Below are 17,702 nucleotides of genomic sequence, written 5' to 3' on the forward strand. Positions count from 1 at the left end.
GTTATGAAGCTCTTTGATAATATTTGAAACTTCTTCAGTAGTAAAGGGTTCGTAGGGAGCAGTAACGTAGTGTTGGCAGTTGTGCGCCGTATCTTCAATCCATCCAGCATTGGTGTTAAGAGCACCTGGTGTGGAAAGTTGATTTCCCCAAAACTCATGGATTTCTTCTTGGCTTGGGTACAATTTATTGGCACTTTCTTCAGTTTATTATTATTATTATTATTTTTATTATTATACATAAGCGAGGGCAGAGGAACTAAGTCCCTATTATGCCCAAAAACAAAGAAATTTCATTAATAACCTACTAGTAAAAAACAAAAATTACAAATAAAAGAAATAAAATTACAATTTTTGGTTTAAAAGAAAAACAATATTTTAACTATAATGTAAAACGGTCAAGTCTGTTTTTGAACGAATTGGTAGAGGAAGCAGAGACAATGTTATCGTTAAGGTTATTCCAGCACTCAAAAACTCTATTTGGTAAAAAGTTCGGTCTTGATCTTGTAGAAAAATTTTCTTTCTTCAGTTTGAACTGATGACCTCTGAGGCGTTCATCTTGATTAATGATAAACATTTCATCGAGATCTCCAAAATTGAATTTTAATATTTTAAAAGTTGTAATTAAGTCTCCACGTTATCGGCGAAGTTCAAAAGACCGTCTTTCTCGGTCCCAAAGAAATTCGGGTGGCTTTTCTTTGGACGTTTTCCAACATAGTCTTGTCTCGAACCAGATCAGGATACCACATTGGTCCAGCGTATTCAAGTATGGGTCTTACGTACAGAGTGTAAAGTTTACAGAATGATTGCATTGAAATTCTCGAAAAACACCTCCGAATAAGATACAGTCTGGAGTTCGCACGTTTACAAATAGAGGTAATATGGTCGGACCAAGTTAGGCTGCTGTTTATGATAACACCAAGATCGTTATACGAAAACACAGAATCTAATGGCTGCCCGTTAACAAAGTACGGCACAAGTGGGTTATTTTTACCAATTTGAAGCACTACACATTTTTCCGCGTTTAAGGGTAGTAACCACTGGGTCTAAACTGGGGTTAAAACTGGGGTCTAACTGGGGTAACCACTGGGTCTAACTGGGGTTAAAATAGAGTCCAAGTCCATTTGGAGGGTTAGCTGGTTTGTGATTGGATTGGCATATATTTTTGTGTCATCAGCGTAGAACGATATTTTACTTGAGACGTAATAAGGAACATCGCTGGTGTAAACTGTAAACAGCAGAGGTCCAAGGACGGAACCCTGAGGCACTCCACTTTCCACTAACCTGTCCTGTGAGAAAGATTCGCCAACTCTAACTTTGTAATATCGATCTGTCAGAAAATCATCTATCCAACGAAGTAAAGTACCGCGAACTCCGAAATGTTCTAGCTTATGTAGAAGTCTGCGCTTAGGTACACGGTCAAAGGCTTTAGAGAAATCTAGATAAACAACGTCGACCGGCTGCGAACTGTTAAGGGATGACGTCCAGTCGTTAACACAATGTAAGAGATTGGTTGGAGTAGAGCGACCAGAGACAAATCTATGTTGTTGTGTTGGAATAACATCTTCCTGGAGAAGGAATTTGGTCATCTCCTCAGAGATAATGGCTTCCATAACTTTGGTAACTACTGGCAGCAAGCTAATCGGACGATAATTGTTGGGGTAGAGTTTGTTACCTTTTTTAAAAATAGGGGTAACGAAAGCTAATTTCCAACTAGGGGGTAGGGAGTTCTGGATGAAAGAAGTTTGCATAATTAACGTTAAGGGTATTGCAAGCGTGTATGTGCACCTTTTTAACAGTTTTGGTGTTAAACCATCTAAACCGGGTGAAGCGACTGTGCGAAGTTTAATTAAGTGTTGTTTGACATGATCCACTATGAATTCAACTTGCTGTATGGATGCGCCGACACGATTACAGTTAATAGCAGGTAGATAAACATCATTCAATTCTTTAGTAAAAACCTGTGGAAATGCTAAAGAGAGAGTTTCGGAAGATTCTTTGTCAGAAGAGCATAAAGTCTGGTTGGATTTTTGAAGTAGAGGAATGGAAACTTTAGACGTCATGAAGGAACGCATGTATTTGTAGACTTTTTTAATGTTATCGCTTTCGATAACATTTGCTTCAAAATTTTGTATTTGGGTTTTTAGAGATGTTTTTAAGTTATTTAAAAATCTGCGGTGGCTTTGGAAATCACTAAGAAGCCCGGTGTGTTTAAATTTTCGCCATATATGTCGTTTGTTATTAATTTGTTTAATTGCTGTTCGATTTATCCAGGGTTTAAGGTTGTTTTTATAACTCTTACGGAAAGTGGTATTTATTTTGTAGAAATTATATTGTGGACTTTATCGAGAAATGCAGTCCACATTAATGAGGAGTCGTTTAAGTTTGCAAAAAATAAATGCCAGTCGATTTGAGAGAGTTCAATGTCCACTTCAGAAAAGTCGGTAGTAGCATATGTTACAATATTATTTTTGCGGGGTAATATTTGATTGAACTGAATGTAAGCCGTTATAACTGCATGATCTGGCTTTCCTATAGGAGAACTGACTTCGAGAGATGAAATCAGCTGTTCGTCATTAATAAGCACTAGATCTAAAGTAGAAGGTTGGTTATTATTTCTAAATCTAGTAGGTTCTGTAATGAGATGTATTAGGTTTGAATTTTTAGTAACAGATAAGTGAATTGCATCTATTCCAGTAATATCTATTAGCTTAATGTTAATTTTGAAAGTTGTGGTAATAATATTAGATAAGTAAATGCATACACCGCCCCCCACATGATTTTCTATGTCTTTACGATATATTATATATCAATAGTAGTAGCAAGTATACAAAAGTGTGGCTGGCTCGATTTTTCACAGACATCATGGTAACTGGAAATATTCCACAAGAACTAAAGCGCTCTAAGATAATAGCCATACTAAAGCCAGGCAAACCCGCCGACAACCTAAAAAACTACAGACCAATTGCGCTTCTCTCTGCCATCTACAAACTATTAGAGAGGCTTATATATAATAGAATCAGTACCGAAGTGTTCCAGGCGATCCCAGTTGAACAAGCGGGTTTTTGACCAGAACGAAGCTGTGCAGACCAGGTAATGTCACTTACCACCTACATCGAAGCGGGTTTCCAAAGAAAACTTAAAACTTCAGCGGCATTTATTGATCTCTCGGCAGCTTACGATACAGTATGGAGAGAGGGCCTTATATACAAAATTCTGCGTGCAATCCCCTGTAAACCAATAGCACGCCTAATAGATAGCATGCTCAACGACCGAATGTTTCAAGTAGTGATGGGCACAGATATCAGCCTACCAAAGAAACTTAAGAATGGCCTACCACAGGGGTCAGTGCTCTCTCCACTACTATTTAGCTTATACCTAGCAGATATGCCGGAAACACAGTCAAGAAAGTTCGAATACGCCGATGACTGGGCCCTCGCTACACGATGCAGAATACTAGAAACGTCTGAAGAAGTTCTGACGGCAGACTTATATATATTGGCCAAATATTTTCGCAAGTGGCGACTTCAACCAAATGCATCCAAAACAGAAGTTAGTTGCTTTCATCTGAACAATAAACTTGCTGGAAAGGAACTCAACATACGGTTTGAAAATACCACACTTACCCACAACAAAACACCGAAGTACCTGGGCGTAACACTAGACAGAACGCTGTCATTTAACGAGCATTTAACAAAAACTGCCCAAAAGTTGAGTACAAGAAATAACATTATACAGAAGCTCTGCGGTACCACCTGGGGAGCATCTGTTTCTACTCTCCGCTCTACTGCCTTAGCCCTTGTTTTCTCGACCGCTGAATATTGTGCTTCAGTCTGGCTACACAGTCCACACGTAAAAAAGGTCGACAATCAGCTGCACAGCACTATGAGGATGATAACTGGTACAATTAAATCAACTCCCACCCAATGGCTTCCAGTATTAAGTCACATCCCACCTCCACATTTACGACGAGTCGACGCACTTACACGTGAATACAAAAAGATCATGAACAATATAAACCTGCCGATCCACCAAGATACCGAGGATGCACGAAATACCCGTCTCCGTTCTAGAAAACCACCAATGAAAACGGCAAGAATGATACATGAGGAGTTCAACATCATGAATGCATGGTCCCAAGAATGAAACGAATGGCAAAATAACATGCCCTGCATTACCCACAAGCCACCAGGTTTTGATCTTCCACGCAAAACATGGTCCACTCTAAATAGGATCCGAACCAGACATGGCAGATGTGCATACTTGCTACATAAATGGGGAAAGAACCCGTCTCCTCAATGTGACTGTAGGGAGAACCAAACCATCGACCACATTATTCAAGAGTGTCCCTCAAGATCCTACAATGGTAGCCCTGAAGACTTCCTGTTTGCAACTTCAGAGTCAATTGATTATACAAATACACTTGATGTTTGTTTGTAACTATTTAAAGTTTGTCAAATACCTATATTACTAGTGTTTGTGTATTTGTTCTAAATGTGTTGTAATTGCCATACGATAAATAAATAAATAAATAAATGTATATCCATTTATATTAACAGAGGAGTCAGGAATTGTGGGTTTAAGCCAGGATTCGGCAATACAAATAATGTCCGGTTTAAGAAGTTGCACTGTGCATACAAATTCGTCAAACTTAGCGGAAAGTGAATCTAAATTAGTATATAGAAATAGCCAGTCATTAAATTTGTCGGTAGAAAAATTATAAACAAAATTTCGTGATTCTGGGAGTGCCGTTGATGTATTTAATAGTTAAGTCATGTTCACCGTTATTTTTGCGAGTTTATAGCTCACTTCGGAGTTCTTTTAAACGTACTTGTTGGATGGGCGTCTTGTCGTCAATTATTGAGAATTTTTCCGTGGCTTTGTTCTCCAGAAGTTTGGTTTTATTTCTCAGAATATCTTTAACGTGTTATTCCGAACCCATTACTACCTTTATCATTCGGGGAAATCGTTGGCTTCATCATTTATGCATTTTAAGGTTTCTATAGGGATTTGGTCTGGACCTACTGCTTTACCATTTTTGCTGTTTTTTCTTCATCTGTTCTGTTCTATTGTCTTTGAACAGTTCATTGATGTATTCTGTCCATCTCTTTAATTTGTGGTTGTTCTATTGTTGTAAGTTAATTCTTAAAATTTTTTATGTGTGTTAAAACTATCATGTCTTTTCTGGTATTCATCTATTTCTGCGCATTGTTCTTTTAACCATTGTTCTTTCGCTTTCTTAATTCTGTATTTTATTTGTTTATCCACTTTTTGTACATCTGATTATCTTTGTTTTTATATTGATGTCTTTCTTTCAATAAATCTAAAATTTCTTCCGTCGGCTTCTTTTTATATCTGGTTGGTATCAGAATTTCATTTTGACTTTTATCTATTTCTGTCTTTATTAATAACCATTTTTTATCATAGTGAAATAACCATAGTATTTTGCAGAATTTGTTCTTTAACATTCATTAATCCGTTGTTGATTTCATCTGCCAGGCGTTGCCTTATGTGTGGGTACCTTAATTTACTTGTATCGATTTTTGCATTTGTTGTTCTTCGTTTTATTATTTTCATTTTGAGCCTAATTTTGGTCACTACTGGGTTGTGATCTGATCCTATGTCGGCACTTGGATAGGTTTTTGGGGATATAATTGCGTTTCTGTATCTTTGTCTATCTAATACATAGTCTATTTGGTTTCTTACAAATCTCTCTTCTGGATCTGCTGGTGACTTTCAGGTATATAGTCTTCTCTTTTGCATTTTGAATAATGTATTAGCTATAACAAAATTATTGTTTTGGCAAAATTCGATAAGCCTGTCACCCCTTTCGTTTCTGTTGCCCAGACCATATCCTCCTGTACATTCTTCTACTTTTTCTTCCCCAATCTTTGCGTTAAAGTCTCCTATTACAATTGTTACATCTTGAATTTTATTGGATTTTAAAATGTTGTCTAGGTCTTCGTAGAAAGTTTTAATATCGTTCTCTGGTTTGTCCACAGTTGGAGCATAAACTTGTAGGATGTTTATTTTGGGTTTGTTCTGATTTAGTTGTAAGAGTATAATTCTGTTGGAGTATGGAGTGAAAATTATTACAGTCTTATCAATGTTTTTGTTTAATATTATCCCGACACCATATCAGTGTGAACCGTCTTGATTTCCTGAATAATATATTGTTTTATTGTTGATTTTTATCTTTCCTGAGTCGGGCCATTGGACATCGCTGATTCCTAAAATATCTATATTCAGCCTTTTCATTTCTTTAACGGCATTATGTACTTTTCCACTGAATGTAGACTTCTAACATTAAAAGTCGCTACTTTGCAGGGTTTTCGCATGTTGACGACCGAGGAGGCCTTGCAAGCTTTTGTGAGTTTCTATTTTCCAGTTTTAGGACAAGAAGATGCCCTTCCACTTACTGACTCTTCCACCCGAAGCTGTTGGTCAGTAACTGGGGGATTGCTTAAACTGGCAATCACTCGGACGCCAGAGCCTCGTTTGTTATCTAGCAGAATGTACCGGATGATCATGATCTAGATCATCTCACGGACAGGTGAGGTTGACATTTGAAATTGAGAGGCTATGTATTGCGCATCACTATCCCTTACATACCAGTATCCTGGTAGTATTCCCATAATTTGACTCAAAGCTTAACAATTTAAATCAGTTTCAAAATTGCTATGCGTTGACCTTATTGATATTTTACATTTGCCTATTTTGCACAAGCTCGAAATCCTATTTAGCGTAACTCACACAATCGAGACGGGTGTACTAACCTTGCGGTACACCATAATATACATAATATAAATACATATCCTCTTATTAAAATTTTATATATTTTATTTTATAACAACTCGAGAACGACGGGATCGATTAGACAATTTTTTATTTTAAAATATTTGTATGAACTAGAATAAAATAAATTAAATAAAATTATCCGATAGTATTATCCAATATTCGCGTTTTAACCGTAATATATACAACAAGAAAATATAATCCCTAACTAAGATCGTTGTCAAACCAGCGACATAACGAAAGTGGTTTAAAAATTATGGTGAGCAGTAAAGAACTTTTAGGAAATATTAAAAATCGTTATCTAGGTCACATTTACCGAAAAGCGAAAGATAACTTCCTACGGTCCAAAGTGAAAGGAAAGAGTGTGAAGAAAACTAGTTTAGGAAAAAGAAAATTCTCGTGGTTCAAAGATAAAAAAAATATATAAAAAAGATATTATTAGGTCACGGATATACATTATCTATTAAGAATCGAGAATCGTAAATTTAAAGAGATGGAAATTATGAAAATGTTCTCTTGTGGCATGTCTGAGTTCAATAGTATGTTTATATGGGATGAACCACAATTAATTGTAGTGAAAATTACATTTTTAACTAATAAGTGAACAGTTAGTTTTGAAAAACATAACCCGCTTAAAAACTCGTTGTTTATACTTTTCGCACAGTTTTTTAAAACGATTTCCGGAGTGAAAATCGAAACTCAAACAGTAGTTAAAAATGTAATTTTCATTACAATCGATTATGGCCTAATCTCATATAAATATAACGTTTAAGAGATGTGTAACGGCTAGTGTAACTCATTAAATTGATCCCTATCGGAAGGGTGTCATTGCTAGAAAAATCAGAAAATAAATATATTTTGGTTTTAATAATTCTCCATGTTTTTTTTTGTATTCACTTTCATTTGTTGATACACATAATGTATTAATTTTTTACCCATTTAGTAGTATTTTGATTTCTGCTCTATTTTTATTTCTTTTTTCAATTCTTTCAGAAATTTTTACTCAGCGTGTATCAATGTTATATTAATATTTAAAATTACGTTTTTTTAATTTGTTGAGTTAATAATCGCTTACAACTTCTATTCATGTTTTCATTGAACAATCTATGAAAAGGTTTAAAAACAATTGTTTTATATTTGACAATGGTGGTCTTTATGCGTAAACTTAAACAAGAAATCTGAAAAAGTATGTTACGCACACATTTTTTTTATGAATTTATACGTTAGACAAACATTTTTAAAATTATTTCGGCAACCGCTACATGTTGTGTCCACAGTTTTGTTAGGACTCATTATGCAGCATAGTCATCGCACTTTTTTATTTAACAAAACCTGATACAACATTTGGATTTAATACCGACAAAAGGTGTTAATATAAAAGATACTCAATAAAATCGCTTTAATCTATTTTTTTTATTACCGAAAGAATCTCTGCCTAAGAGATAGTATTTATATTTAATATTTACGACGTAGTAGACAAGTAAAGAACCAGTTTTTTTGTGATAACAAAAATCTATCTTAATGTGTATATAAATCTAATGTCAGGTATGATTAGTTATTATTTTTTGCATACAATTATGAATTGAAATAAAAAAATTTACGGTAGGATATAATTCTTTTATTTAATCGTCGCAATCTGTCTCATTACAAGCATATTATATATATATATATATATATATATATATATATATATATATATATATAAATTGTCTAGTTCACCGTATTCCAAAAGCTTTTTTTGTGTCAGCTTAAAGTCCATCTTTTAAATATTTAAAAAAATACTAGATAAAAGTTTATTACCATATTTATAAAGAATAGTTTAATTATAAAGATACATACAAGAGTAACATAAAGAGCTGTTCAATTTTTTCTTCAAGGTGCTCCCTCTTTCTATCCTTGTTTCCAACAACACGAGCAACTTTTTTATTTTTAAATTTGTATGCATAGCATCGATGTGCTGTAACAAAACACTTTAACATGGAGGAATTAATACATTAAACGTATCGAAGTTTCTACACTCGTACTGTTATAATTTATAGCTTATACAGCAGCTTCCGTATATGCCATTGTATTTATAATTAAATAAATCAAGTATATCATATTTTTTCCAGATCTATACACCAGGGAACAAAAGAATTCGCAGCGAAATGCTCTGAATGCGGGAAGGTATTCAACGACAAAGGTTACCTCTCGAGCCATATGAAAATACATCGAGATAAGAAAGAGTACGCTTGTCCTCATTGTCCGAAGCGATTCAATCAGAGAGTCGCCTACAACATGCACACCAGGATACATACAGGTTACTTATTTATGTTTCCTTAGTTTACTACTTGCACTATACGTATATTCACGTCCAATTTAGTTATTTTGGATATCTTCGTTTACTTGGAAATTTAACAAACGTATTTCCTACCTACTTATTTTCTGATTTTTAGTCAACCTTTTTTTTTGTGCCCTCTCAGCAAAGTTAATTTTTTGTTTATCACACCAGTCTTTTTATATTATTTCGTATTGTCTCCCATTATCTCACTTAATATTATCAAGATGATACAGAAAATGTTTGATAATTAAACTAGAAAAAAAAAATCTATTATAATATATTCAAAAAAGGCCTACTATAAAATCGAGGACATGCTATTTCCTGTTGATGTTGAATTACTCACGTGGTGTTTACTATTTTTTTTTTGCTGTTTCTCATAACGATTCATTCATATATTTATTTTACCGAAGTGTCGCCAAAGAATTATCAACAGGATGTGAAAGATAAAATATCCTGTTTATTTGAGCTCAGGAGTTTATAATATCTTAAACAAATTACATCCACTTGCAATAATTAGAAATGGAGGTTTTCAACATATGTGTCGTACCTGTTCTAACATATAGAACCCAGACGTGGATAAGGAGCAAAAAAACGCAAAGAGCTATAGAAAGAAAAGATGTTAGTCATAACAATTTAAGACAGAAAGGTGAATAAATAAAAACTGAGCATAACCAAAACGATAGACGCTATCAAATACGCTTTAAAATTAATATTTAATTGAGCTGGATATAACCAAAAATATAAAGATGGATGAGAACAAAGAAATTATATACGGGAAGCATATACTACAAAAAAATCAAAAAGTTGGTCGTAAATGATATAAAAGGATATTAGCGACCGATATTAGTTCTATATTCATAGGGCTATACATATATTAAAGATAAACCTATGAAAAACAAACATAGAAAAGCTACAAAATTTATCAAATGGCTATCAGTGGCTAAATGTGAATGTTTTCGTTTTCCAAGCCATTCGATTTGATATTGGTAATAATTGGAAATTACTTTGCTTATAAATATTTACGATGAGGTACAAAGAACTATATGTATTTGCGACTTCCAATTGGAAATAAAACTAAACCGATTTACTTTAAAACTAGGACGTAATCTGATGATAAGTTAATTTTTGTGTTTAATTACTGTTCTATTCTCTTTTTCTCTTCTCCCTGATACGTTACACGATTTTACTTTTAATTACAGGAGTAAAACCACACGAATGCCCTACGTGCGCAAAGAGTTTTTCACGAAAAATGTTATTAAAACAACACCAACGAGTGCATACCGGAGAGCGACCATATTCTTGTCCAGAATGTGGGAAAACATTTGCCGATAGGTCAAATATGAGTTTGCATGCTCGTCTACACACAGGTAGGTAACTTAAAAAATTATTACCATTCATTTCAAAAAAATTAAAAAATTCAGAAGTGTATAGCTTAGAAATAGTATTATGTCTATAGTATTAAGTATATAGACCTATTCCTGTTTGAGTTTATATTGTACCAAAGCATTTATTAATCGTTGCAATAGTGGAAAATAGTGAAATAGTGACAAAGTTTAATTAATGCACGAGTTTATGACGAAAAATCTTTGACAAGTAAAATAAAGTTAAGTAAAATAATACTATTTCAGGTGTAAAACCTTATGCTTGCAATCTATGTCCAAAAAGCTTTACCAAAAAGCACCACCTTAAAACTCACATGAACTTCCACACTGGCCTTAAGCCGTACAACTGCCAAAAATGCGGACTGGCTTTTTCCCAGAGTAGCAATATGAGGACACATTACAAGAAATGTTTACTGAAACATCCGAACGCTGGGTCTGATCCAAAGAACCAACGACATGACGAAGAACGCAAGAGTATGTCATAGATATTACTGAGCAGGACTAAATAACAGGTAGGAATTTAATTCAAATGAAATAAGTTAAATAAAATGCTTAATTACTATTTAAATGGGAATAAGCCACAATTAAAGGTTAAAATACGTTTATGACGTTTCAATTTCCACTTCAGAAATCGTTCTCAAAATACAAAAATAAAATGCTGTTTGTAAAAAAAATTAACAATCATCGTATTTAGGTAAAATACAACTTTTTACTCGTATGTATATCAGTAAAGCCCATTTTTTAGTATGGAATTATCTTTCTAATAAATGTATCTAAAATATTGCGGTTAACTGACAGTAAACAGATCGCTTTGATTATCGTTACATTTTTGTTTAATGAAAATTGTCCTTGTCGTCTTGATAAATTGAAGATCTTTAATAGTAAACGATTTCTTGCAACTTGCATCGTGGGCAAATTGCAGAATTTAAATATAACCAGATTCTTGAAGATACGATCATGCATACTTGCGTGTGGTTAAAAATACAAATTGATTGCTTCTCCGCCGTCCAATGTTGGTTGTCAGGATAAATTATTATTAATGTATGCGTCGGTGAAATTTATTAGGAATGGTATTTATTTAACCAAAATTTACTTTTTGATCGGGTCATATTAGCGCTTACAGTACCAAGTTTGGCTTATTATTATTATTTTTTTTTTCATTTTATTGATCATTCATGTCGTTTGTTTTGATGATAATATGTCAATATTTCAATACTTATGTGCAATACTTTTTTATTTATCATTAGCCAAAATTTACAGACATGAAGCTTATTTTTTTATTAAAATTAGTGATATTTTTTTTAAACACGATCTTTATTACATAGTTGATTTTTGTGAAAATGTGTTAACTTCTCTTATGTTAAAGGTATTTTGATATACTATACAAAAAGAATAACTCAGCCTGCAGTTTTTTGGGTAGATCAAGTAGCTATAGTTGAGCCGCTGAAAAGATGGAATGATCATGTGAATGGCACGCACTCTTAAATATTCCTCTTCCTATGTTACCAATTTTCCCACGTTTACACCGCTCAACAAAAACGAACTAACAATGTTGCTATAATATATTTATACCGTTTTTTAGAGGTTATTGATTTACATTAATTTTAAACATTTTTACAAAATTCACCAGCCAGCGAAAGTGAAACACAAATCATGATACATAAAACATTTAAGTTATAGTATCATGACACAAATAATGACGGTGTAAACAGTTTCCCATAAGGTTAGTTTCGAGCGCCTGTCGATGCTTGCATTGAGTGATCATGCGACCTTGGATTCCATGTTTTAAGCGGCCAGGGTATAGACAGAACTGTTGGCGGTCCCAAGCCCGGATAAAGGAGGAGGGTGTCTACAGTCAGGTTAGCACCCTACTGATAGACTTTAAAACCATAAAGCTCATAGAAACTGGATTATGCCTCGGAACAGAAATGATTTCATTACGACGACTAACGCAAGAAAGAGGACAATGAATTTATGGAAAACGAGAAATATACTTTGCATCGGTATTTGGAACGTAAAGTCTCTAAACACAAGAGAGCAGGAAATTACAAAAGAGCTTCTAGAAAAAAATATGGACATTGTATTGTGCAAAATCCGAATAAAAACATATACGTGATAACAAAACACCAGAATACACCACAAATATAAAAGTTGAAAGCTTGCAGGGTGACTCCATAAGATACCTGTTCCAAAAAAGAATAACCGAAAAAAGCAGAAACACATATCACAGAGAGTGATGGAGTCGAAGAAAGTTGGGCAAAAATTAAGTATAATATCTTAGCCTCGGCCAAGGAAGTTTGTGGTGAAAAAAATATAAATCTAGTAATATAATATAAATTTAATAAAAATAAATCGTTTTTCAAGACAAATAACTCCATGGTTTTGTACAGAAGTGAAGTAAAAATATAAAGAAAAGAAAAAAGCTTACTTGAAATACATGTCAACCATAATTACAAGACAATTAGAAACAAAACACATGCTCTTGTAAGAAAAACAAAAAATGATCACTGGGAACGCTTTTCGAAAGAAATGAAACATGATTTTTACGGTCTGCAAAAGGAAATATTGCGCTTCATAAAAGGTCAAAGAACAGAGGTAAAGGAACTAATAGAATCAAAACACATAGAAAAGGTTACGTGGATTGAGTACCTAAAAAAAGCTATATGCAGATAAAGAACAAACGATGCTAGAACCGGAAACAGCAGAAATTACCACTAATGAAGAACTTAATATAAATGCACAGGAAGTTCAGAAAATATTTGAAAACCTGAAGAACAGAAAAGCAGCAGGTATAGACGGGGTACCAAACGAGTTAGTGAAATATTGTGGAGCAGCAATGACAGAACAATTAATAACGTTAATTAATAAAATTATAAAACACAATAAAATACCGGAAGAATGGAGAACGAACTAACTAATTCTTCTATACCAAAAAGGAGATAAAAAACAGCCAGGAAACTACAGAGGTATAAACTTATTAAATACTACGCTAAAACTTACAACTAAAATTTTGCAAGTGCTAATAAATCAGAGGATAAGTTTAGCAGATGAACAACAGGTTTTTCGTAGTGGAAGATCGTGTACAGATTCAATATTCGTTATAAAGCAAATTACTGAGAAATCACTAGAGTATAATAGACCAGCATTTCTGTATCTGATTGACCTAAGAAAGCGTTTAACAGAGTAAGACTCAAAGATGTAATCCATCTTCTGTATAATAGAGAATATTTACTTTTATTGATATTAAAATCATATTTATTGTGCTATGTCCTCAAATTATTTTGTTTAATTTTGTCTTTGGGCGTTTTTCTTATTTCCGTTTGGCTTTACATATTATTTTCTACAATATTTTTATTGGTCAGAATTTGGCGTCAATGTGGTCTATACTTGCATTATTTATATTTATTGGTAATTCCAGTTATTTATATTTCGTGATATTTTGTAAGAGTACATAATACGGATATTTTTTTTCTCTGGAATAGCCAGTTCTACACCGGTTTCTTATTTGCTTTTATTATATTGTTATTTGTAGCTTTTATTCTGTTTTTTCTATTATGGAAGGGTTCTATTTTCCCTCCCTACCATCAATATCCTAGGCTATCTGTTAGATTACTCCGGTATTAATAAAGATTGCTGTCATTCTTATATAAAAGTAAATAACAGTTTTGCAATTCGTTGATTTATCCGATCAGGATCCTGCATCCTCTCATTATTATTTTTCGATTATCTCAATATATTGAAAATTTTCTGTTATTAATCGAGTAATTGAACATGCATATATACAATGTTTTGTTTTCTTTCCTCAATTACGTTCAAATCACCAATCCGAAAAAACTAATAGGTACAACCATCGTTAACTGTATCGTTTTATCTTTCCGACAATTTTTTCCATACCTAAAATAAGACATCCACATATCAATCCAAAGTAAATTGAAACAGATACCGGCGATATAATTGATAAAATGAAGATTTTCTGAAAATTGCCTTTTTTGTCTGATAACCAGTTTGAAGAATCGTTGAGAAATCCATTTATGTAATAATGACACCAATAATCAGATATACCTCTTAAGGTAGTCAAATTAATATTAACTAGATGTATCTAGTAATTGAAGAATTCACGTTGCAAACCATTTGTGTTAGAGGTAGCACCGAAAATGGTTAAAAACGATTCAATCAACATCGTTGATCATAAAAGGTGTAACAATATTAATCGTTTTAATTTTTTGTTACTTAAATATGTTTTTCAAAATTAATATAAACCTTAAGGTATACTGTAATGTATGTTACGATCTTATTAATAATATTAATGCCATCAGAGTAAGAAATTATGTAAACATTTAAATATGCTTGAAGAAAGATATGAATTCTTAAAATTAACTAAAAAAAAAACAAAAAATGTAAAAATTAACAATAATGTTTCGGTGGAATATAGAAAGTCTAAAGATAGCTTGCAGGATCCAGCAGAACCTAATCTAGCATGGTACAGCACAGACGTACGTAAATCGCAATATTTCTTGCAAATGATTAAATACGCGGATGAATGCTGCTATTGCCGCTCGAGGAGTGCATTGAAATCTGTCTTTCCGGATTCCCTGTATCCATTGTACCCAAACCATCAAATCCCAAGTAGGCTCGTGGTACTTAGTCAGTTAGATAAAAGAGCATGCAAGTTTTCACTACTTCTTTTAAGGTTGTCCGTTGATCTGTCGCCTCCACTGAAAGGATTTAAGAAGGTACCCTATGATTTCTTTTGTCCATCACTACGGTGCGACCTCAAGAATAGAATATATTATGTAACTAGTAGGATCTATTTCACATCCCACAAATAAGATTCTCTGCATTGTGCGCTATTGGCGCGACGAAGACGAGGTTGATGCAAGTGATTTAATAATTCTGGAACCCTCTTCGTCTGCTATTCGCATGCTAGTAATGAAAGATCTGAGTGGCTGACAAACCCATGGACAGAGGAGCAATAAATCTAATTGATTTTTTTTACATACCTACATCTTCCTTACATTCTTATCAACAAAAGATTTAGGAATTATATCAGTAGAGTTACGACATAGCCTAGAGTAGATTTTATATCTAATCACAATCCTTTAGTCGCCGATGCAAGAATCGGACTAAAACGAGTAGAGAAAAAAAAAGTCAGCAAGAGAATTTTACTGATGCACCAAACCTTTTCAGATGTCAACAAAAGTAAAATTGTAAATAATGTAAACAATTACATGAAAAAATGAGAACAAAAAAAAATGTTGAGAAAACATGGAAATTATTTCGTGAATATATATGACCAAGATAATAAAAGAAAATAGTGTAACTAATATATTCAAAAAAGAACAAAGGATGACGGAAGAAATACTAGAGACCTTATAGAATAAAGAAGGCAATACAAGGATAAGACAGACGAATACAGAAGCATAACATATTCAATATGCATCAAGAAAGTTCGTCAAGTTGCTGGCCTATATATTTAATAAGAAAAAAACTAATACTCTAGTAGATAATGCAGAAAAAGTTATCATTGATAAACGAGAAATACTTGAAATGGAGTAACTGTATAACTGAATTGTTCCAAGATGACAGGCCAAACATACAAAGCAATGTAAATCAAGAACGACCTGAAATTTACAAATCTAAGTTCTTCATGAAATCAAATCGGTAAAAATTAAGAAAGCCACATCCCAACTGAACTCTAAAAAAAATGATACAAGATCAGAATTCTAGTTAGCTTTGTAATGATGTATATACTAATGGTGAAATACCTGAGCAATGGCTTAAGTCTTTGTTTATAGTATTTCGAAGAAGCAGCAGGTAAAAAAATATTAACACAGATTAATTAGTCCGATGAGTCACACAATAAAAAATTTTTTTCGCACTATTTATGGAAGAATAAAAAGTCATTGCGAAAGAGATCTAGATGAAACCCAGTTTGGATTTAGGAATTTTTTAGAATTTTTTAGCACTTTTTGACTTAAATAATGCGACCAAAGTAAAGATATTTATGTGCCTTTCATAATTACACAATGTGTTTCAATATGGTAAGGCCTGGTATGCTTTTAAACTTGTTAAGAACCAAAGGCATTGATGGTACATATTTACATATAAAAAACTTATACTCAAAATAGGTGTATCGGTCGATGGAGTTTAACTAACGAATGTTACATTCAAAGAAGCATTAGGCAAGGATGGATTCTATCCAGGTTGTTATTAAATATATATTCGGATATAATTTATTATTTTCAAAAAGGTGAACTGTTTAATAATTTCAGATACGCTGAGGACACTATTATCTTATGCGATAGTCTCCAGGGCCTTTAAGATTAGTTGCATTGCGTAAACACTACATGAAGAGAAATGGGTTTAAACATGAATGTTTCTAACACAAAATTTATAATATTCAGTTGCCAACCTCACGATAGTGCTTATCTACAGGTCAATAAAACATTGAGAGAGTTACTCACTTTAAATATCTGGTATGCCACAATACAGGTCAACTAGACCCAAATAAAAAGATCAAGTGCAGAATCGAAGCAGCTTGCAAAAAGTTCCAAAGTAAACCATTCTTCTCTGACCACAGCTTAAACCTAAAATGACGCAAAAGAATAATCAAATGCTATATTTGGTCAGTAGTGTTACGTGGCACTGACGAATTGCCTAGAGGCGTTTGAGATGTGATTGCATAGAAGAATGTCCCTAATACTCTGCACAGCGATGCAGACCAATGAAGCTGCAAATGCCAAGCCTGAATTATTAAAAACTAATAAAATAAGAAAGATTTCATACCTTGGGCATGTTCTTGGAGGAGAATGGTACATAATCCTTCCGCTTATCATGAAAGGTAAAATCGAGGGCCGCAGAGTAATTGGAAGAAAGCAGATATCATAGCTCAAAAACATTCGTGATTAGATAGGAATATGCCTAACGACTATTTCGATTAGCTGAAGACCGAAAAAAATTTTAGGGCCTAATATGGCATCGTAATTTTATTTTTTAATTTTGTTCTATTTCAGTTAGATTTTCGTTTTTAATTGTATTGCCAAATGTAAAAATAATTATGTTATTTTATAAGGTTATTCTTTATTGTTCTTTTCGTGCACTTATCTATTTGAATTTTTTTTTAGGAATAACCTTATAAAGTACCATATTTATTTTTACATTTGGTAATACAATTAGAAACGGAAACCTAACTGAAATTCTTCTTCTTC

At 33.2% G+C, this 17,702-nt stretch overlaps 1 protein-coding gene across 1 annotated transcript in view; it reads left to right on the top strand.

Annotated features, from left to right (window-relative positions):
- Nucleotides 1-17,702, top strand: part of LOC140448468 (uncharacterized) — a 375,096-nt gene that overhangs the window by 269,387 nt on the left and 88,007 nt on the right. Inside the window, exons 5-7 of the mRNA XM_072541545.1 lie at nt 8,904-9,091; nt 10,312-10,479; nt 10,741-11,006. Of these exons, the coding sequence (XP_072397646.1) occupies nt 8,904-9,091; nt 10,312-10,479; nt 10,741-10,979 (595 nt within the window). The 3' untranslated portion in view covers nt 10,980-11,006. The remainder of the gene's footprint in view (nt 1-8,903; nt 9,092-10,311; nt 10,480-10,740; nt 11,007-17,702) is intronic.

This window comes from Diabrotica undecimpunctata, chromosome 8 (genome assembly GCF_040954645.1).
Source record: "Diabrotica undecimpunctata isolate CICGRU chromosome 8, icDiaUnde3, whole genome shotgun sequence".
NCBI classification, from domain to species: Eukaryota; Metazoa; Arthropoda; class Insecta; order Coleoptera; family Chrysomelidae; genus Diabrotica; species Diabrotica undecimpunctata.